At 41.1% G+C, this 23,021-nt stretch overlaps 3 protein-coding genes and 1 pseudogene across 3 annotated transcripts; 2 read left to right on the top strand and 2 right to left on the bottom strand.

The window, feature by feature from the left end:
• Positions 1-3,954: 3,954 nt before the first annotated feature.
• Positions 3,955-14,229, bottom strand: LOC125298294 (polyunsaturated fatty acid lipoxygenase ALOX15B-like). The gene is made up of 12 exons (XM_048248995.1): positions 14,216-14,229; positions 14,019-14,087; positions 9,178-9,300; positions 8,477-8,678; positions 7,746-7,889; positions 6,720-6,923; positions 6,198-6,284; positions 5,872-6,008; positions 5,206-5,327; positions 4,929-5,029; positions 4,456-4,626; positions 3,955-4,134 (listed from the first exon to the last, which is right to left on the bottom strand). Exons 1-12 carry the CDS (start codon positions 14,227-14,229, stop codon positions 3,955-3,957), a joined length of 1,554 nt encoding a protein of 517 aa, XP_048104952.1.
• A 5,747-nt stretch (positions 14,230-19,976) lies between these two features.
• LOC125298181 (histone H4-like) lies at positions 19,977-20,291 on the top strand. Its single transcript, XM_048248897.1, has one exon. The coding sequence runs from the start codon at positions 19,980-19,982 to the stop codon at positions 20,289-20,291; it is 312 nt and encodes a 103-aa protein (XP_048104854.1). The 5' UTR covers positions 19,977-19,979.
• A 1,014-nt stretch (positions 20,292-21,305) lies between these two features.
• On the top strand, positions 21,306-21,701 carry LOC125298172 (histone H2B 1/2-like). Its single transcript, XM_048248886.1, has one exon. The coding sequence runs from the start codon at positions 21,307-21,309 to the stop codon at positions 21,679-21,681; it is 375 nt and encodes a 124-aa protein (XP_048104843.1). The 5' UTR covers position 21,306; the 3' UTR covers positions 21,682-21,701.
• A 760-nt stretch (positions 21,702-22,461) lies between these two features.
• Positions 22,462-22,872, bottom strand: LOC125298164 (annotated as a pseudogene).
• Between the last annotated feature and the right edge of the window lie 149 nt (positions 22,873-23,021).

Below are 23,021 nucleotides of genomic sequence, written 5' to 3'. Positions count from 1 at the left end.
CGACTGGCCCCGTATCGACCCCTGGCCTCAGCTGAGGGTCGTGGAGACTTGGACACTGATTCTGTTGACCTTGGTGACAGTGGAGCTGTGGCTCTAACACCGGTCACCGTGCAGCCGTCCCCGGAAGTCACCTTGTTATGTATGTGTTAGCTGGTATAGTCTTTCTTTATGTTGTACCTCATGTGTTTACCCCGTGTATTGTATGTGACTACCCTGTTTGTGTTTAGTGCTTGTTTAATTGATCTCCTTTGTTTTGCCTGTGTAATGACGTTCGTGTGTTTTGGTGCGTAACCAATAAAACCATTCTTTGCAAGATTGTTACAATACTATTACCACATATAGAGTACATATCATTATACAGCTTATTCTAGCAGAATCATGTCATCCTCAGGTAGGCCTAAGATAGGCTAGGCCGTCTTTCTACCTGACAGGGCCTGGCCTCATTTGCAACTACATTTCGGCTGATCCATTATAACCACTTTTTTGGCTACAAGGCAACAATTGGGCTATTTGGCGACGCAACGCAAAGTGCTAGCCTAGTCAACGTGTGTTAACGTGGTATGAAAGGTAGGACTAGACAACGATAGCAATGTTTACCGTTCAGGCCTGTCTGTGAACCCTTGGCTTGGTAGCCCACAGTGTCAAAGTCTCTCTTAATTAGCCTACCTTCAGTTCACGAAATCGACATCACTTGCCACCTCTGTATTGGATTACAACCTTAAATTCAACTTACAATGTCTACTTACCTCCTTATAAAACGTTTAAAACATTCTTGCACACAACCGGTCTCAGTTCCTTGCTTTACATTTACTTTCGTTTTCCTTTGTTCCGCGTTCGTCACGTGGGGAACGCTAGAGTGGGAGGGTAGGGGAGCTGCTGGAACGCGCTACGTCTTCAATCATGTGGTTACTTGGGCCTACATCTTTTCTTTTACTGTCCATCTATGGGCTTCACGCATCGCATCACATCGACTTCCAAGAATGAGCGTGGCCATTTCTATACCACTAAAAATAAGGACACATTGTGGCATTTAATGAGGCAAGAATAGAGAATAGTTAGTGTACCTCCAACTGCAGTGTAATTTTGTCAATGATAATCGGACTCTTAAAAGGAAAGCACGACCCTCGATTAATTTATCAACATAGACTTACAAAAACACAAGTAGGCCCATGCTGCATTTGGTTTAAATTGGTCTGTAAATTGTAAGAAAATATACATGCAACAAATACATAAAAGCAGATTTTACAATTTTGGTCAGTATAATTTTGAATTGTGAAAATGTGCAGTAGCCTACATGTAAAGTATAGCAGTGACAAAAGTGAAATGCTTTTTAAATGAATTTTAGAATCCTGTTTTGTATATTCTTGAAAAAGTCTCAGCTTTAGTGTCCTACCACTATCATCTGCTTTTGATAGGAGGCCCCGCAAGAAAAACAATCTCTCGTTTTTGGAAAGCTAAATGTTGGCATCATGAGAAAGATGAATCTTATTATAAAATGTGTGGCATCCTGTAGTTTTTAACCCAGTAGCCTATAGTCTAGCATCCCGATTCCTGCCTTTTTTCTGCAGTGTGCAGATTGTCCTGCAGTAGTAGGCTACTAATGAAGGCACATTACTCATCCCTTTCTGCTAGTCCATCATACAGGGCACATCAGGGAGAGAAGTAGTGGGCAACAGTATCGGAAGTCCAATCTTTCGACTCTGCCCGTAAACTAAACCTGATCTTTTTGATCAATTCATCAAGATCAAACCACAATGCTGTCTCTCACTCACATATGACAGAGATGCTCTTCTAAATCCTCCTCAGCTAATGTGCCCACATACAAATCCTCACAAATGAACAGAAGGGAAAAATGCCTTTTGCTCAAGCAGCAGTGCATGCCTTCACATGTGTGTGCACGCGTACACACAATCACAAAGACATACATACACACTTAAACACTCACACACACACAAACAAACACACACACACACACACAATGCACATGCATCTGAACTCAGCGGCATTCACAAAGCAGTCTGCACTTGTCACTGGCTGTCTGCTGGTGCATTGCTGCTCATTCTCTACAGGCAGTCCTCTTGCTTGAAGCACAAGCAGGGCACCTCTTTGTACGAGACAATGCAGAAGGGCTGTAAACTGCTTTTGTTCGTCCCGCAGTGTGAGCCTCCGTAACGCCTGTCTGTCCTTACCGGTGGTGCTGGTCTCTCCCTGAGCCTCCATCCAGCCGCCGCAACCTGGCTACACTCCGCCGTCTGAGCCAGCAGCCTGGGAGGGAGGGGAGGGCGAGAGGCGTAGTCTTGCTCGTCTCCCTCTCCTTCTTTCACACACTCAGACATGCACCCTCTCTCTCTCTCTTTCTCTTCTCTCTCTCTCCCTCCCTCCCTCCCTCCCATTCTGCCTTCTCCCTCTCCCTCCTCAAGCTACATCACCTTCTGCCTCTTTCTTCTACTCCCCCTGGAATTAGACACATTCCACAGTAACTGCCAGCCTCAGTTACCTTTATTTACACATGTAGGTTATAACGTATGTTCAGGTCAAAAACAATAACCCTTAGATTGTTACTCTCACAGGTATGCCTGAAGCTCAAGCCTCTGCATGAAGTCACTACTATGTTCTCCCATCTGAATAGGGCCCCTTAATCAAATAACATAGCTTATGTTATGTGATATGTCTTAATTGGGCCCCTTAGTCAAATGGCATGGTTTATGTTATTTGATATGTCTTAATAGGCCCCTCCATCATACCATGGGCTATGTATTCACCCCTGATATCTGAATGGGGCCCCTCAGCCAAATAACACGGCCCACACTATGTATGATAATCATACTTAATACATAATTGGCATCTTTTTTCACAGCAACATGCCTTAAGTCAAGTTTATTTATATAGCGCATTTCATACACAGAGGTCATTCAATGTGCTTTACATAAACAAAAGCAAACAGTTAACAAATAAAAGCACAGAAGGGCAATATAGTCAAAGAATACTTCAAAAGGTAAAGATCATAAGAAAATAAAAGTTGTAAACAAGTAATAATGTACACATTTGAAGAAGAATTTGAGTAATGTAGTCAGTTCTTTTAGTATTTGTGAGAATCCTAGCTGCTGCATTTTGTATCACCTGAAGCTGTTTGATAGTCTTTTTAGGAAGGCCTGTGAACAGTCCAATGCAGTACTCTCTTTTTTTATATCAGGATATTAAATAGTACAGATGCATTATACTATATGTTATATTCTAATCATCTGGTGTTTCAAGGTAGGCTATTGAAATGTTATTTAATAAAATGTCTAACACCCCCATCCAAAAAATAATAATAAAAAGTTGAGGTTTGTATCGAACCGTGGGTCAAAAATCGTGATACAAACTGAATCGTGAGGTTGGTGTATCGTTACAGCCCTACCTACTGTATGACACTGTAATGTGAAAAAACATAAAGCCCAAATCAGCACATTATGCAATCAATTTAATACTGTAATGTTAATTTGTAACATTCTTTGTAACCTACATGTAATTACAACTCGGTTTACTGTCGACATCAAGCAATATGCTGTTCCACCTTGTAGTGGCGCTCAACCTTAATGCAGCCCTCAGAAGTGCTTAGCTGCAAAAGCATGTAACTCAGTGGCAGAATTTGTGCAAGAGTTGTTTACATTAGAAATTATGGAGTAACTGCTCCTGAAGCACGGAACTGCCTCCAGTGTACAAACATGACTTAAGTCAAGGGAATGTGCCAGAACATGCTCAGGCTGAAAAAGCCTAGTTGCACATTTTTTCACATGCACCCTTAGACACATGGGAGAATTTGCCCCTATAACACAAGGAATAAAGGGGAAGGGGAGGTAGTATTGCGATTCAGTGTTAATCATTTGTTTTCCTATTTTTTAGTTGTTCCTTGGTTTATTTTTTATTTTCATTGCCAAGATTATTAATAGAAAAGACAAAAGTAAAGAAGGGTCAAAGTGTCACACTGTTGTCCACATTTTTGGGGTTTAGATAGGTGTAGGGATGCTTCAGCGTCTTGTTGCGCTCCTCAATTCGACCAGACAACAACTTTAGCCACTCCTGAAAATCTTTGATGCAACGGCAAGGAACTTCCTCGTCAAACAGTTCTTCTGGAAAACATCCAAGAGGGTACTGCAGAGAGAATGTGATCACTATGTGTATTGATATTGAAAATTACAGACTCAGATAGCCAAAGTGAAGTAAAATAAATACTTAAATGCTTATTTTGGATATTTTCTCTGCCCTTGTTTGAAATGTCATTTGTACTGTAATTTCATGTATTGGGTGATGCAAACCCAAAACCTGTTTATTTCTTAAGTAACCTTACAGCTTGGCACTTCAGAGGGCAGTATTAAATCAACACTAATAATAATGGTAGACAAAAGGCATTTAGATTGTGTGTTATATTACTGTATTATTTGTTGTTTCTTAAAACATGATGCACACACTCACATGGTCTGTTGAATTTATGCTGAGCACTTTCAGGATAGCCATGCTATTTACTGTTGTGCTCACATTAGGTAAGGTTTCCAGGATAGTGTCCATCGTGGTTTGGCCTTTCTCTTTGGGAGGGGGCTTTCTGAGAGCAGTGGGGTAGTTGGGCATCCAGCCACCAAAGTCAAACTGCATGGGGCAATTTAGATCAATTTAGACAAGATCAAAGAACCTAGGATGACAAAAGAAAAGAACTACAATAGATCATTATCTTAAAGAAGGCCTTTCCCATTGTGGCCTCAATGCTGATTGTAATTTTTCTCACAAAGCGTCAAGGTAGACATAATAGAGACAACATCCAACAATGGTCTGGCATTTTTCCTTTGGAGAGGGGCTTTGTTGGGGAACCACCCACCAACGGCCAGCTGAAAAAAAAGTGTTTATTTTATAATCTGAGCCAAATAGATTCTCAGACCTTTATAATAAATTACCTGTCCATTGTTGAGAGCAGCATGCTGGGCTGATACAGTAAAGATCACCATGGTAACAAACTTGAGGAGATCTTCCATTCTCTGAAAAGACTCAGGTATTCCTAAGAGAAATAAAGACAGACATGTGAATTAATAACCCGCAAGGACAAGATCACATCTGTCGGACATCAGAACAGAGTAAAGTGCTTTAGCCAGGCATGATCATGCTAGAAAAAAATAGTTTAATTCCTTTTAGTTTAGTTCTACAAATCAACACATTGTGAAGAAATAATCTCACCTGTGTTGCTCCTTCCCAGGAATCCATTGGTGAAAATCTCTCTGATCCAGCTCTGCAGTTCTGTGTCCTTCTGCACATGCTCATCAGATGTGTAGTAATGTTGCAAGACTCCTGTTACATACCTGCACATGACCCCCCCCCCCCCACACACAAACACTAGAACATGTGATTTGTATGTAAAATTTGCATCTACTGCACTACTTATAGTAGTAAATGTATGTACTCTGTGTTGTGTTGACCCCCATGGCTCAGCCCTGCCCTTGACTAGACTCGACCCCACAATATCCGTTTCTACAAAATTTAGCTGTGAGGTTGCTAAACCACCATGGTGACCGCGGCACACTGTAAATCATAGGTCTTTTGCGCCGAGCCTGGCGGCAACCACAACACAAATCTGCGGGACATTTCCTCAACCAAGAGCAACCTAGCGGTGAGCGCAGTGCATGCTGTGCACAATGTGAAGCCCCCTTGAAGGGGTTTTGTTGTGCTTTGCTCAGCGCAGTGGCAGGCCAGTTCTTGTGTGCTCAAGCCGTTGACAATAATGGATTTCACAGCGCAGTGCTACCGCTTGCGCGTACAATGTGAAGCCCCCTTAATGCGACAGGACGGAGGTTCACACAATGCACATACTGCAGCTACACACCAGCTGGCAGCCATTACACGTACCTGTAGATGATGTTCCACAGTTGTATGCCATCATCTCTGTAGTAGTAGTTGGGGACGTCCTCCAGGCCTCTCTCAGAGATGTTCTCAGGCAGACAGAGGGAGCTGTAGGTCAGGGAGGAGGTTCCACGCCTCAGCAACTTATCCAAGGTCACATCACATTATAATCAGTAATGAAGTTGAATATTATAGTGATACCACAAATGGTATGGCATAAAACAACTAAATGTGGCTATAGGACAAAACTGTTCACAATGAAGTTGAAAATACATGGTGCATATCTACAAACTAGTCAGACACAGTATATTTGTACTATGTTGTATGTTTACCCTCACAAAGACTCCCTCCTCGGTAATCAGCAGATTTCGTGCCATGATATTGATGTGGAGTGTGTAACGAGTATGGGGAATGAGGAGCTACAAGGGGAAAAAGTCAACAGCTGGTCATTACACTTTGATGTCTATATCATCCCATTAAAATAATTTAGAGAGTTTAACTAGATCAGCAACAGTTTGTGTCACATGAGGTCACTGTATGTTATAGCATATAAAATCAGATAACACATCATGTTCCACCTTTCATTTGTATTTTCATTACAAAGAACAGATAACAGGCCATTTCTCCATTACAATTTCAAAACCAAAAACAGGAAACAAGTCGTTTTCCGATTGTGGTGTCACCATTTGCATTTCGTTGTCTCTGTACTTGTAGCCTACTCTGCACATTGACAATAAATTTGAATCTAAATTTGAATCTAACCATTTCAAAATGAAAATCAAATAGCTGTGAAGTACATGGACCACAAATACACTGTGTTTGTTTTAATTGTGGGACAAGTCATCCTTCCATACCTTGTAAAGGGGGTGTATGGAGGGGAGGCACCGCAACGTTGCCAAGGTGAACACCTCAGCCAGCACGTGAGTTCTCAGCAGGTGGAAGTCGACCTCTTGCACGCAGTACTCCGCGGCCCGTACACAGATCTTAGCCAGCAGCCAGTCATGCTTGGAGTCGGTAGGCAGGAAGATGGGGTTCTCAGGTCCAGGTGTTTGCCCTAACTGTGGCGAAATGCCAGACATGTAGAACTGCTACACCAGTATTCTGAATGTGCATAATATGGCCAGTGCCTACCATTTAGCCGAAGTTAAGGGATGGCTGGCCTTCGGTAAAATTGCCATTTTCCGCCTCATTGCTGTATTTATGGTTGTGGTATTTAGCTGACGCGAAGAGATGGTATACGTTCCTGACCAAACCCCACCCCTAATCCTAGGCTCCCCAATAGAATATGTTGGGGCGGTGGTAGCATAGTGGTTAAGGAGCTGGGCTAGCATGCAGTAGCCAGAAAAGTTGTGGGTTCAATTCCCAGCTTCCACCGGTGTGCCCTTGAGCAAGGCACTTAAACCCTGAACCCTGCTCTGGGGACAATGTAACAATGCCTTTGTAATATAATTGACATACAAATGTTGTTGTTTGGAAAAAGTGTCTAAATGAATACAGTAATTTCCTGTGTATTAGCCGCATAGTGTATAAGCCACAGGGTACTGTTTTATGCAAGTTAAAAACAACACCAAAAACATATTAAAACCATATTATTAACTGCCCCCGTGTATTAACCTCAATGTGTAAACCTTGGCCAATAGTTGGGAAATTACGGTAATGTAAATGTGGAAAAAAAGGCAAAGCAGAAGCCAGAGATCCCAGAGCACCCAGCTCAGAGAGGTTACCCGTTTCCTTGAGGCTGGTCAGGTGGAGAAGAAGGAAGCTAAGATGTAAAGGCTCTCCTATATTTAAAGCTCGATTAGCATTGTGGTGCACATACGATACCTCCTCCTGTTCACTGTTCACCTCTTCAGATCTTAGTGTTGTTCAGGTGTGTTTACCTGTATGGCGATGGGCAGCATCAGGCCATGATGGTCGAGGTGAAGCAGCACCAGAGGAGCGGTGAGAAACTGCTGTTCACCGTTCACCACATTTCCTCTGACTCCATCCAGCATCTTGTAGTCGCACAGGAATATGTTTCCTTTCTGGATGGATTAGGTTTAGTTAAGGAAAAAAACAACAAACAGACAATGTTTTATTATTATTATTTAAAATCACAAGCTTGAAAACCAAGTAGTACACATTAAATCAGAAAATGTATGTCAGTACTGTATTTTAAAGGTGCCATGTGTAAGAATTGAGGTAAAAATATCCAAAAAAATGAGCTACACGCATCATAAGAAGGAGCAGAAATAAGGATGATGATGTCATTAAAAAAATGACAAGGTATAGTGCTGAAGAGATATCAACCTGAATTAGCATGCTAAATTACTAGCCACAGCCCGACAGGTGTCATAATACCAGTTTCAGCCATGGGAGGCGGTATGCGGGTAACATTACCGCCAGCCAAACTGCAATACATGTGTCTCGGTTGTTACTCTAGGGTAGACCAACTCACTTTCTGGAGGTATACTGCCCCCATCTTTTATGGAATGTGGAGTATGAATTGATTTTTTGGCGGACATTACACATGGCACCTTTAAGTTATTTTGGACAGCATGCATGCATCTGTGTAAAAGTGAATCCATGAAGGACTTCTCCTGCTAGACCGTTGAGTGACTCTAATGCCTACTTTTATTTCCGCCTCTAAAGTGCTTTTTCCAAGAAGACCTTTGACCACCTCCTCTGTGACGGGGAAGTTCTTGGGCAGCTTTGAGCAGCGCTGGATCATCATGGGGTTTAGGCCATTCAGGAACTGGTAGCCAAAGAACTCGTCCTTATCCCAGTTCTTTCTAACATATTCTGCAAATGATGCCAAGTCAGAAGAACATATGCTCTGATAGACAGGTCAGTAGTACTTGTTATTTAACTACAGAAATTCTGTACAGCTCATTGAAGCGCTTGTTTAAGATAAGTACCCAAGGTTTCATTTGTAATTCCGCAAATGAGGGCATCAAGTTCTTTAATGCTCTTCCACGAATCTCTGCAACGAGCTAATCCATTTAGCTGCAGAAGAGCTAACCTAAACACAAAGAATTGGTAGACCGACCATTAAAAAGAATGTAAGGTACAAATAGGTAAAAGTTAGAAACTGTAAACATATATTGGCTTGTTTACCAGGACTTTCATGGAAATTAAATTATATTTTGAACAGCATGGGAGTTTTTGTCTTTCTTTCCTTCTTTCTTTCTTTCTTTCTTTCTTTCTTTCTTTCTTTCCTTCTTTCTTTCTTTCTTTCTTTCTTTCTTTCTTTCTTTCCTTCTTTCCTTCTTTCTTTCTTTCTTTCTTTCTTTCCTTCTTTCCTTCTTTCTTTCTTTCTTCCAAATTACTTACTGCTTTCCTCCTGTGTAGAAAATCTCAATTTCCTTTGTGAAAGAGAACTGGAGTTCAGCAGGCAGAGCAAAGGGAGAATCAAAGTTGGTAATGCGGGCCATGTCCTCATCGTACACATGCCACCTGTGGGAGGAATATGCAGACAGTTGGGAAAATATTGAATTTAACACAATTTAATCGAGATATTTGGTGTGTTGTCCCCAAACCTATATGTATCCTGTCGATTTTCTAGCTGCTTCCTCCTTTGTTCTTGGGCTACTTTGTTGGTGTCCTGGAACACAAGCAAAGCTGAAATAGAACAGGATATGTCAGTCCAGAGCTATATACCACTATATACAACTATAGCCTCTTCTCTGTGCTACGGTCTGGGAAACATTACCGCTGCCTGAAAACCAGTACTAAGGGCGTAGGTTTGGTCTCAGCCTGGTAGGGACACAGCTTTGGAAATGGAAACAGGCAATGACATGATGCTAGACAGTTATTGTTAGCAAATAAAAAGTAAAATTGTAGCCTCCTATAGCTATTTGAGTGGAATGTGTTGCAATCGATTTCAAAGCAGTTTGCAGTAAAGCCAATCTGATTTATTGACTACATGTTGGTACCCCCTCTGTTCCTTGGGGATCAATAAAGTATCTACAGTATCTATCTATCTATCTATCTATCTAAGTTGCTTTGACACTTTCATGTGAGTGTCAGATAAATCCTCCTTGGTTTCAGCCAATCAAATGATAGCATGTCTAAACTGGTTTTCCTGCAGAATACATCAAAATGATGAGGCTACAACTTCACAACACACATAATACGAATGAGTTTGCTAAAATATTGGTAGGGACACGCATCCCCATACAAACCTACGCCACTGGCTAGAACTGAGATACTGAGGACAAGCTTCAAAAGTTCTGCATCTTCCGCAGTGAATTTGAATTAAATCACGTTGTTTTAATATTATGCTGCAAGGTGTTGTAATCTTGTAATATTACATATTTCCAGTATATTATTATTAATTCCTGTTTATTTCCGTTAATTCACATACATGCTTGTTAATTGTCATGGAAATTTTACAACTCTGCAAAATTCCCAGAATTGTGCAACCCTAGTCCACTTTGCCGAGGACTTGACATGGTCTCTAAACACCACTTTTCTGTTCAGGAAAGCCCAAGAACGGCATTTATATCCAACTACCAGCCATCGAAGATGTCCACCTGAAACACTGCATTCGGTGTGGGTGTAGCATCACCTCTCTCACCCTGCAGCCCACTGTTACCAACCCCACTCCCACTCGTGTCGAATGGTCATATAAGTATAACATTCATAACTTTGTGACATAAGACGGACAATAAATACTTAATTGGGGAGACCTCTCCTAATAATTGTGTTTTGCCATGGCACTGCGCCTTCTGGTATCTGGAAAAATTGGCCGAGCCACCTTCAAGGTAAGCCAAACTCAGATCAATATCTGGTCCCAAGCAATTGAGAATAATTTACAACAATAGCATGGTGATTGGCGTAGACTTAAAGTAAACTTTGAAATCATTGGTCCAGCTCCAGCCTAACCAATCACATTAATCAGAGATTCCTAATGTTTCTTCTGCTTTGCCTAAACTTTACAAACTGACAATAAACAGCAGCCAGCAAACAATGGATGTGGATAAACTACCTTTACTGTAAATAAAATTAAAAATGTTTATGCTTGCAGGAGCTGCTATTCAAATAAATACTGTATTAACAATGAAATTAAGTCATTTGAATAATTTCCCAACCATGCTGGCTATGTGCAAAAGGAATTTGTCTGCAGTATGTGTGTGTGTGTGTGTGTGTGTGTGTGTGTGTGTGTGTGTGTGTGTGCGGTACATTTACAAGACATCACCATTGTACTCTCAAGTACAACAGTAATTGTGAAGTCTGCCCCTAGTGCCTACCTTTGGCAGGTCTTAGATCAAGACTCTCATTACAGGCCAGCCAGCGGTAGCATGGAAACAAAATCTCATCCCCTTCAGGCGTTGTAATCACGATCTTATCGCAAAACCACTGGTTGTTAAGACCCAAAAATGGCTTGGAATGGAGTTTGACAAGTATGAGCTCCCCCAGGGCCTCTTTACACTGTACCTCGAATGTCCGTTCCTGTAAAGACATATGAAAAGCGATTTTAAGATTGTAAAGCACTGGAGTTGTTTTGTTTGTTTTTAAAGAGGCTATGTGGCAGATATTTATACACGACGGGTTTGATGTGATGTCAAAAATGCCTGTGCTCCATGTTGTCCAGGTATCCACTGAAGTTAGCATGCAAAAAAACTAGTGCCACCATGTACCACATGATACTGCAGTATTAAATACAATGCAAGTCATTGTGAGAGTGTCGCGTGGCTGCGCTCACAGCCAACATAATGAGACATTTCCCCTTTAAAACATCAAACATTGACCTAAATAACAAAATAATGTGAAGAAACAACTGTTTTGATGTGATGCCCACATATCTACGGAAGATATTGCAAACCAGCTATAGCACCTGCTTGAATCTCTTGTATTACGATGCTGTAGATATACATCATGTTATATAATGTATATATAATATATTTATAATGCAAATCATACATACATAATTAATAATATACATAATATATTTATAACACAAATCATACATACATAATTAATTCCACATAATCAATTCCAACCTTTGTTTATCATCCCGCCATACAATGTTCATACACATATTTTCCATGAAAAGTAATGGTCTGATATTCAAAAAGTCAACTAGACAATAAATTATATTCAGAGAAGATGCATTGGACAGTTAACCAGGAAGTCAATCAGCAGTTGATAACAACTTCCTGCAATAAGGGTGGTGATGATTACTTTTGAAATGTAATAGCTTACAGACTGATTAGTAAACAATAGTGGCACACATTTAAATAAGATGACCCACCAAAATGTCAGTGTATACTGCTGTTTGTAAATCTTAAAAAAACAAACAAACAAACAAAAAAAACAGAAAAGCACATGCAGATATAATCCTTTTGTACACAATGCAGCACTTTGCCAATTCAGGAACATACTGAACATGCCTACTTTTTCTCTAATTTTCATGTAAATGTATTCAGTAATTTTCGGTGTAGAAATGAATAGATTTCTCATCTCCTTAAAGATACACTATACAATATGTTTACCTTAATATAACTTCTCAAAGCCAGTTTGATGTTAAACAAACTTTTTAACCGTTCGCCTAGCATAGCCACAGAGCATAGCTGCGTCCATAACGAGAAAACCAGCAATGCAACTTCAAGAGACATCTCGCAAGATTCGTGAAACACTACCTTGTCAGTAGATATAGCTCTTTGAAGATAGTTTTTGCCTGTTGCTTGCCCCTCACCTCCACAACAAAAGCATTGTCATTGTGTACAGGGGGAACAAACCATGAGAAGTAGACTACTAATTGCCGTTCAAAGTAAAACATAAATATATCGTGACTCTAGGAGGAGCTCTAGAGTCGCCAAAAATACCTGAAACTGCATAGTATGCCTTAAAGGGATGCCTATATATGTTTTTTTTATCTTTCTCATAACTACTGGCAACAGTGAACATCTGTGCCTAGTTTACAAAGCTGTTTACAAAACAATCCAATGCGAAAAAAATATGTGTGATGGAGATTACAAGTTTGGTAGGGCGTGAGCAAATGAGCAGCAGCTCATAAATATGTAATGAGCCTAAACAGCACACTCTGAGACTAAAACAGAGGGTAATAGAGGTAGGTAAGAATCTTTTCCTACAAGCTATTTCCAGCAAACAACTTCAGAAATATGTTTTCTGGAACTCATAGACCTATTTTAACTTGTTGAAAAATAGTCATAATATGGGCACTTTAAATGAGTGTACTTACTGATCCTTGATAACAGGGCGCAGAGAAAAGGCTCCTATCTACACATATTTCATTGCTCTCGTCCTTGAGACCTTGAAGTTGAATGGAGATATAGCTCATTGTGCCTGCAAAGGCCCAATTTCCTGTGTATGTCTTCACTGTGTAGATCACCATGGTTATTCTGAAAAGTAATGGACATTATTAATTAAGTAATGTTTTTTATACAATAAAATAATGGTCATTTGATTACTGTCACAGATGTGGCCACTGAATAAGGAAGACCATTCTTACTGACAAGGAAAACTGAAGTGAGGATTCCATTGTTACTTTGTACACTAAATTGCAGAACATACAAAGCATGACCAAATTGCATACTGGATTTACAATTACCGGTACATGAATTGTCAATGAATTAATTCCATACAAAACTCAAAATTGTTCTCACTATCAAGATCAATTAGGTCAAACTCTATGAAATTACAAATGAGTTGTTTCACTAAGCTACAACAATAACAAGTCTATTTCTACTCCACCCTCCTTTACTGTTATTAAGGTCAAATTCAAGTCGTCCACAAACACAAACCAAGTTTTCCTTGTCACTGAGGTATCTACAGTACAGAGAATTTAAAGAACACCAGGTCAGTGAAGCCTCCATATGGCACTGCTCCTGTATCAGGCCAAACCATTATATCCAACTATCAACAGAGTCTAGCTGTAGAGAAGCTCCTAGTTGTTACGCCCATGGTGTAAATGCAACAAGAGGGTGGAGAATGTTGAATAATGTTGCACTAAATGTACTAAATTATTAATATTATACACAGTTATTATTGCAATAGTAAATGTATACTAAATTATTATGAATATCATTATTATTATTTACAGTAAGAAGACAAACAACAGAGGAAATGCTGGCCACTAATGCTTACCAAAATATTCTGAACAGCAGAGTTGGTGCGACTAGCTCTCTCACAAAACAGCTCTGGCTTACGAGCAGGACTCTGAGACAAACATCTGCAAGGAGGGGATGAGTAACCTTGATTTTATACTACAAGTACACCTGCACACAAGAGCACACCTGCAGGGAAGCACACAAGGAAACACACTACTGGCCCAAGGGGAGGATAAGGGGGAACCTAGTCAACTGGATGGGAGGATTTTAACTTCCTTATAGTGTCATTTACATACAGGATGGTGTCCATGCCAAGATAACACCACCTTCCTATGTTCCCAAAGTCCTATATTCCCAGGGTTCTATGTTCCCAGGGTTCTATTCTCAGGGTCCTATGTTCCCAGGGCACTATATTCCCAGGGTCCATGATCCCCAGTTCAATTTTATATTGAAAAAAGGACTCACAGACTTTCTTTGATGAGTGTTCCTGCTAAGTTTGTAAGGGTGTAGGGCTGTCCCACTGGGGAATTGTTAAGTGCATCTTTGGTGTTTTGGGTCAAATAAAACACTTACAGTTGAAATACAATTGGCATATACAGTAAATGTGCCTGTGCAACATTAGAAATGTGTCTGATAGGAAGGATCTAATTATAATGGAATTGATGGGTAACACCTTGGTAAATCATTTCATGCTGATGATCTGGCCATTTTCTCTCCCAGCAGTGCTGGCTTTCAGCAGCTACTGAATATCTGCTCTGATGAAATATGATGTGATATTTAATGCCAAAAAGAGTGCTGTCTTGATATGTAGGACAAAAAGGGGACAAAGATCTTTGTTTTCCAGACAGAATATCTGAATCACTACCTTACAGATCAGTTATCTGATGATGAGGATATATACAGGCAGCGTCACAAATTATATGCCCAAGCTAACATGTTGGAAAGAAAATTCTGCATGAGCACAAATGACATCAAAATGAGCCTGTTTAAAGCATATTGCACTCCTTTGTATTCTGCTCCCTTATGGACTAAGTTTAAAAAGGCATGCAGAACCTTAAGGTTGTTTATGATGACTGCACAAGGATACAACTCAAGAAACCCAGGTGCGCTAGTGAAAGTGACCTGTTTTGTAATGCAGGGGTCAGCACCTTCCAGCCATTATTGAGGAGTCTGCAAATCTACAAATTCATTTGTCGCCTGAACGTCTCCCAGAACAACATTGTTATGTTGCTGGCAAATCCTAGATTAGTGCCATAATGATAATCATCACTATGGAAACACTTTTTAAAGTGTATTTTATAGAAATGCGGTGTTGTTGTTTTGTTTTTACATTTCTGTATATGGTTATCTTTTAATTGTATATTGTAGGTATGTCATGTTTGTGTCTTCTGAATGGACCTTGAGTCTGGCCATAAAAGTTGTTGTTGTTGTTGATGATGATGATGATGATGATGATGATGATGATGATGATATGAAAACCAGCATTGGAATGAGTACAAAGAACACAAATCCATCATGTCATTTATAAAGCATACTGTACATACAAACATAATGTCCTGGGAACATAGGACCATCTAACTGGGGAACACAGGGCCCTGGGAACATAGGACCATCTGCATACATGTTCCCAATATCTACCATGTAAATCTGGGTAGCTTGGTAAAACCTGTTTTCGTACTGACAGTACTCTGTGATCTCAAGAAACGGAGAGCTATGTGAAAAATCACAGAATTTCTCCTTGAATGAACAGCACTTTGGCAAACTGCCATTGCTAATAAACGTTCAATATGCATAAATTGACACTGGCATTGACAAATATCTGCCTGAAGCTTTCAAACAAGGAAATGTAACATGATATTTTCACTTGTTTTTTCCCAGAGACTGAGTCAGACATCTGAGACTTCTTATGAATGTCAGGCATCTTGAGGATCTGCATGCCTGTATCTAGAGACACTTTCCTCTGCACTGCGCATGTGTGTGTGTGTGACACACATTCACACAACCAACAGTATGGGATGCATGCCAACATGCAATCTGCAGTTACATAAACATTTTAATACAGCAAATAGAATAACTAGATGTACCGCAGAGTGGTACAAAATATGACAGCGCCCAGTCCAGCACATTTTTTCTACAAATATAAGTCACGCTTGTCAAATTGTGCTCACTTCCTACTTTGTTCCTTTTTTGTGTGTTTGTAATTGAGTGTGTGCAGAGTGTGTGGTTGTTTTTGTGTATATGTGTTTTGTGTGTGTGTGTTTTTTTGTGTGTGTGTGTGTGTGTGTGTGTGTGTGTGTGTGTGTGTGTGTGCTTGTGTTTACGTGTCTTTGTGTGTGTGTGTGTTTATGTCTTTGTGTCTTTATGTATGTGTACATAAATAAAGCAAATCAGGGAACCACCTACTCTTTGCAATAAGTGCCATGGCATCTTTAACAACCTTGGTGAGTCAGGACCTCAATTTAACATTCATGCAAAGGAAAACATCTGCAGTACAGTGTCCCTGTCACTGCAATAGGACATCGGGATTGATATTTGTTTGGTGGCTTCTGGCCACAGGGAAGAGTGCCACCTATTGGCCAGCCACCAACATCACTTCCAGCAGAAACCAACTCTTCCAAGGAGGTTTCTTATCCAAGTACTAACCAAAACATGATTACTTCATAGATTTCATATGTAAAATACATTTTATACAACCCCACCCCCATTTTGCCTGTTCATAATTCTGAGAAATTCTTGAACTGTGTGCATGTGTGCGTGTACGTGTTTATATGTGTGTGTGTGTGTGTGTGTGTGTGTGTGTGTGTTTGTGCATGCGTGCATGCGTGCATGTGCCTGTGGGTGTGCCTGTGGGTGTGCATGTGCATGTATGCGTACATATCTCTGTTGGTGTACGGTCACTAAATGTACACATAAATTAATCTATTGAATGGCCCCCCATGAACGAAAGTCCACAAAACTTGGCATGCATTCAGAGGGTGTCATAATGATCCTACACTTTCAATTTCGTGCAGTTTTGACCACGTTAGGTTACAGATACCTGCGATTACAACACCTCATTTTTACTTTTTCGTTTTTAACTAGGTGGCACTATACATGAAATGAGTGGTTATGGAATGGGTTGACATGGCCCCTTAAGATCAACATACAAAAAAAAGGTGGTCCTCCTAAACCCTACGGTTCTCGAGATATTCACAGAAAACTGTGTCCACCCTACCCTCCATTCGGGGGGTCCAGTCCAGCAGGGGGGCTACAGATCAAAATGAAAAACAATGGTTCCATGCTATCCATGTGGAGCTACATGCCCACCGTGTCCCGGGAATCCTTAACGGAAATTTGGCCATGCGAAAAAAATAAATAAAAAAAAAGAACAAAAAACATCTGACTAAAAAGTGCCATTAGGTAACTGTATTTGTGCTGAATATTAGGTGTGTTTGTGTGTGTGTTGGACATTGTGTGTATGTGAGATGCATGAGTTGCAGTCTCCTATTAGTTATGCATGGTACTGGTGCCTCCACTGGACCCCCTCGCTTTGTCCATATTCACTGATATTGTGAGCCTCTACATCTCAAAGGATGATTTTCAAAGTTATACCTGCACATTTTAGTATTTCTATGAAAAGTTTACTTCAGAGTATTGCACACATTTCTACAGAACTAGGAAAGATGGCTTTTAGCTACACACACACAAAACATTGCTCAAATATCGCCTCCAGTATCATTCACGCTACTTCACCATGGATGAACGTATTAATAGCATACGATGATAAAAAGTAGAAATTTTCACAGCTGATTTACCTGCGGCCTCATTTAATTAGGCATTTTGTGTCATGCCATTCGTACCCTGGTGCAATTAGAAGTGAATTATATTTGTACCCCGGTGCACACAGCAATGTGTTCAATTAGTACCCTGTCTGGTACAAATATCAATGTATGCTATTCGTACCCCGGTGCACAAATTTGCACCCCTATGCATTTATTCTGGCTCATTCCACTGCTTGGTTGAATTTCCCATTGTCCTACGTAATTTAGAACGACCATTAACCGTATGTTATCTGCACACCTATGAAGTAGATCCAATTTTTTGGCCAGATCACACTTGTATATTAATTCACCGAACTCGTTGTGAAGTTTAAATGAACTGTCACGTTGCATCCGAAAGCTGTAAAATGCAGACGCTCAGAACATTGCAACATTGTAGCATATGACGGAGGTGGCTTTTAGCTAGATGGATGACAGCAGGCTAAGTAAAAGCGATGTTTCAAAGCTAAAGTTCATCAGAATCTTGGGATACCCCGCTTGACAACGGGAGAGATAGAACTAACGACTGGCCTTTGGCCGTAAGCAACCATCCATTTAGAACTAGTAACGGCAGTTTTTCTTGTGAGTTGAGAAATTAGTTGATATGTGTCGGAAGAAATTAGTTCTACAAACAAGACAGTTTTAGCGATTAAAACGTTTAAATTGTAACTGGAAATGAACACAACGCAAGTGGCAACAGTGGAATAAAAGCGGGATAATGGACTCCATCGGTGGTCTGTTCACAGAAGTTAATGCACTACGAGGTTCTCGGCCAGCGTCCGGGCCGTTTTACAACCTCGACCGTGCATTAACTTCTGTGAACAGACCACCGTGTCGTCCATTATCCCTTACATATTGATCAAACAATGTAATAATAAAAAAAGCAACATGTGTAATAGACACTCTGAATAAGGTATGCTGTTTGCATCAATGTATAGTTAGAAGTGGATGCTATTTACACCCTGGTGTGTGAACTATCTAATTGTTGCAATCAAAACTTCCGTTTGAGAACCGATTTCTTGTTCAAATTGCGTGCCTTCTCTCCAGAGATGTTGGTGAACATGCGCACTCACTCTGCCAAAATGCATCATGCAGGAATCAATCCCCGGTCACCTACATGCTAAATCAATGTCTGTGACCACTGTACTATCTACTTCCACAACTTGATGGTGTTTGCAGGTAAACTTATAGTTTATAGGCCTGAGCATCATATTCACGAAATTTCTGTTAACTAACAAACTGACGGTTGTATGTGTTCACCGAACCAAGATTATGAAAACAAAACACAACTTTTCGATCTAAAACTTAATCTGAATAGATATTAGTGCCGAAGTGCAGACTTTTTGCTGAAGAAAAAACAAATGTCCACCATGTTTTTGTTCACGTGAGCAACGTCTTTTTGTTATTATGTCATAGGCTGTGAATAGCTCAGCTGTGTGGCCAAGGCTATTTGTATCAGGGGTGTAAATAGACACTCCGTAGTATTAAACATAAAAGAAACCCCCCACATTAAACATTGTAGAAGATGGTGGGGGGAAAGCAAGAAAAAGAGAATAAGCTTATAATTATTTCCAAATACTTGTAAATTGTATTATTTGTGTGAAACATTTACAGAAATTATTTTCCTAATTAGCCAACTCATATAAAATCACTGGTGAACCAAAACAGTGATATTGTACCACATTAGTTGCATATGCAACAGAGATGTCTAAAGATTGCTGTAGGCTACAGCAAAGTCCTTTTAGGCAAGTCCCTCCACTCGGCGGCCATATTGCAACGCTTTTTGGGCACTTGTCGGGCATCTATTTCGGCAGAAATGCGCGTGCGTAAGGCTTCGACACCAACCTTGCTCCAGCAGCGAGATCACAACACATGATTGGCACGATGTCTTCACAACACACCACATGATTGGCTCAATGTATTTGCGTTACAAACGAACCCATTTCTATAGAGGGTTTTTTGAGTGCTGTGTCTTCTCATTAGAACGTCTCTGGCTACACTTTTACCAACGAACAACGTACGAAAGACATTCGTATCAAAGTACCTTTCGGGAAATGCGTGATCTACTTTGTTTCGCTGTGAGGTGGGGTGAAGCTCAGATGCAAGTAAGATGTGGGCGTTTTTTTTGGTCATAAAAAGGAGGGAGAATGAAGGGGCAGTGCTTAGTAGTTTTCAACAAGGTCCTCTCTGTGGAAACTAGAACGAGTTGCGAGTCATTGCCACTTCACATTCGTGCAATTCTCATTCTCAAGAAGTCGGAAAGATGTCTGGCAGAGGCAAAGGAGGAAAGGGTCTTGGAAAAGGTGGCGCAAAGCGTCACCGCAAAGTTCTTCGTGATAACATCCAGGGGATCACCAAGCCTGCAATCAGGCGTCTGGCCCGCCGTAGTGGTGTGAAGCGTATCTCTGGTCTCATCTACGAGGAGACCCGTGGTGTGCTGAAGGTTTTCCTGGAGAACGTGATTCGTGATGCCGTCACCTACACCGAGCACGCTAAGAGAAAGACTGTGACCGCCATGGACGTCGTCTATGCTCTGAAACGCCAGGGTCGTACATTGTACGGTTTTGGTGGTTAAAGATCAGATCTCTCTGAACGTATACACAAAGGCTCTTTTAAGAGCCACCCAACTCCTCATAAAAGGTTGTCTTCCTGTATCTATAGGGTAATCTGAATTATGGAAAGGCTATAAATAGTCCACTTCCATGCAGTTGCCTGACAACAATATAGTTGTCACACGACCGAGACTGGGGCATTTACCATCTCATGACATGCTTATAGTGCCATCATCCCATGGTAGTCAAGAGAAAGCCATGTATTCATATGAAAATCATTCCAAAACAACCAAGAAGCGCCAGAACAGTTGTTATAATAATCTATCATAAAGTGCGATCCATGACTGCGCTATAGAACGACATCAGATACACTCAGGGTTCAGAAATGATCAAACAAAATAAAATACATGCTCAAAAGTCGCGTGTGCCATTACAAAGCCTTAACCAAGTTGGTGTCATAACTAGTGTTTTAATAATCTGTCAGGTTTGACAGACAGGAACGTCAGGATGTATAGAAATAGTTACTTTTACAGTAAAGGAGTGTTTCCTATATTTTACTGTTCACTTGTAATTTCCCTTTGCACAATGCTGCACAATGCTGTAGAAGCCTTGTTTTTTTTATAGGCCTACTGTAAAATGTCTGTCAAAACAATGGCAGTAAAAACAGTGCAGTAGAGAACAGTTTTTTCTTTTTTTTACCGTCGAGAAAACATGTAATTGTGATATGTAACGCTTAATGTGTTTGGCATTTGATAGCCTATTTGCCATACATGTCGAAGGATTCCTTTCATTCAGAAGAAAAGTGAGGGAAAAGAAACAAAAGAAGGTGGTGTAAACCGATGGTCTGTGGGTGGTACTAACCTTCTAGATTCTGCCCCTTCTGTTCAGAACGACCAACCGTGTCTGGGTATTTGATTTCGGAGGGAATTCTGGCCGTGGGTGTGAAGTGACGCAGTCCTCTATTTGCATAAAACTTGAGACATATACCGGGTAACTTGAGGACAGTCAGATTATCGAACAGACAGTCGAGACATCAACATGCCTGATCCAGCCAAGCCTGCGCCTAAGAAGGGCTCCAAGAAAGCCGTGACAAAGACCGCTGGCAAGGGCGGCAAGAAGCGCAGAAAGACCAGGAAGGAGAGCTACGCCATCTACGTGTACAAAGTCTTGAAGCAAGTCCATCCTGACACCGGTATCTCTTCCAAGGCTATGGGCATCATGAACTCCTTCGTGAACGACATCTTCGAGCGCATTGCTGGAGAGGCTTCCCGCTTGGCTCACTACAACAAGCGCTCCACCATCTCTTCTAGGGAGATCCAGACCGCAGTGCGTCTGCTTCTTCCCGGTGAGCTGGCCAAGCATGCCGTGTCCGAGGGAACCAAGGCCGTCACCAAGTATACCAGCTCCAAGTAAAGCTGGATGTTGAGCGCGCTTTAACCCAAAGGCTCTTTTAAGAGCCACCCACGTTCTCTTTTAAAAGTAATTCCAATATAAACACTGACTACACTGCATTGATTTGCATTATATTACCTGAAATAAAGCTTGCAACGAATGTGTTAAACACAAGTTGTGTTATTAAAACATCTGTGTCCAGATAGGGACATTTGTTTTTTAAGAGCGCAGTTAAGTTTTCGGCTCAGCAATCAAATGTGGATTAGGTAGAATTTCTATCCTACTCAGGTTGCAGGATTTCTCAAAAAATCTTTCTCCACGGCTGCGTCAGTTGGTTAAAAGGAAGGTGCGTCAAGGAAGGCTGCAGCTGTAGCTGTGGTCTCATTTTGTGTATTTGCCTACTAACTAGTGTCGAATGTCAAGAATAAATACGGAGTGTCGAGATTAAAGTCGACCTTTCTAACCGAAATGTTGAGTTTAATCTCGTAGTCATGGCAAAAATGTCCCCATGGGTGGCTCTAAAACTCCGTAGACAAGCGCGAAACTTAAATTGTGAGGGATCACATGAGCGTATAGATGTTTAACTTGCTAGCATTGATCTTTTGCACCTGTTGCCATTACATTTAGCAATGAATATGCGACACCTACTTATTAGAAAGTACAGAGCCATGCAGATATGTTAAAGAATAGTAAGATTAACCAAAAAACAATTCAACCAAGACATTGGAAACCAGCTTTTTTTTCATGTTTGGGTGGCTCTTAAAAGAGCCTTTGAATATTCGGTTCCTGACTTCAAATCACTTAAGCACGCTCCCTACGGATACGACGAGCCAGCTGGATGTCCTTGGGCATGATAGTGACTCTCTTGGCGTGGATGGCGCACAGATTGGTGTCCTCGAACAGACCTACCAGATAGGCCTCGCTAGCCTCCTGAAGAGCCATGACAGCAGAGCTCTGGAAGCGCAGATCGGTCTTGAAATCCTGGGCGATTTCCCTGACCAAACGCTGGAAGGGCAACTTGCGGATCAGCAGCTCAGTGGACTTCTGGTAACGACGGATTTCTCTCAGAGCCACGGTTCCAGGCCTGTAACGGTGAGGCTTCTTCACGCCACCGGTGGCAGGTGCGCTTTACGCCGCAGCTTTGGTGGCGAGCTGCTTCCTCGGAGCCTTGCCTCCGGTAGACTTGCGGGCAGTTTGCTTGGTTCTGGCCATTGCTACGTATTCTTCGGAATTGAACAGTATGAACACGATTGCGGAACTTGGGTATATAAGGCCTACGGTCTTAGCCTCCCCCTGTGTACGTCAGGTTGTTGGTCTCCGCTGATTGGTCTTCCGAGTGCCGCCTGAAATTCAGAATACAA

The sequence above is a fragment of the Alosa alosa genome, chromosome 7, assembly GCF_017589495.1.
Source record: "Alosa alosa isolate M-15738 ecotype Scorff River chromosome 7, AALO_Geno_1.1, whole genome shotgun sequence".
Taxonomy (NCBI): Eukaryota; Metazoa; Chordata; class Actinopteri; order Clupeiformes; family Clupeidae; genus Alosa; species Alosa alosa.
The sequence above is the reverse complement of the archived record's forward strand: the minus strand, read 5'-3'. Positions and strand labels throughout refer to the sequence as shown.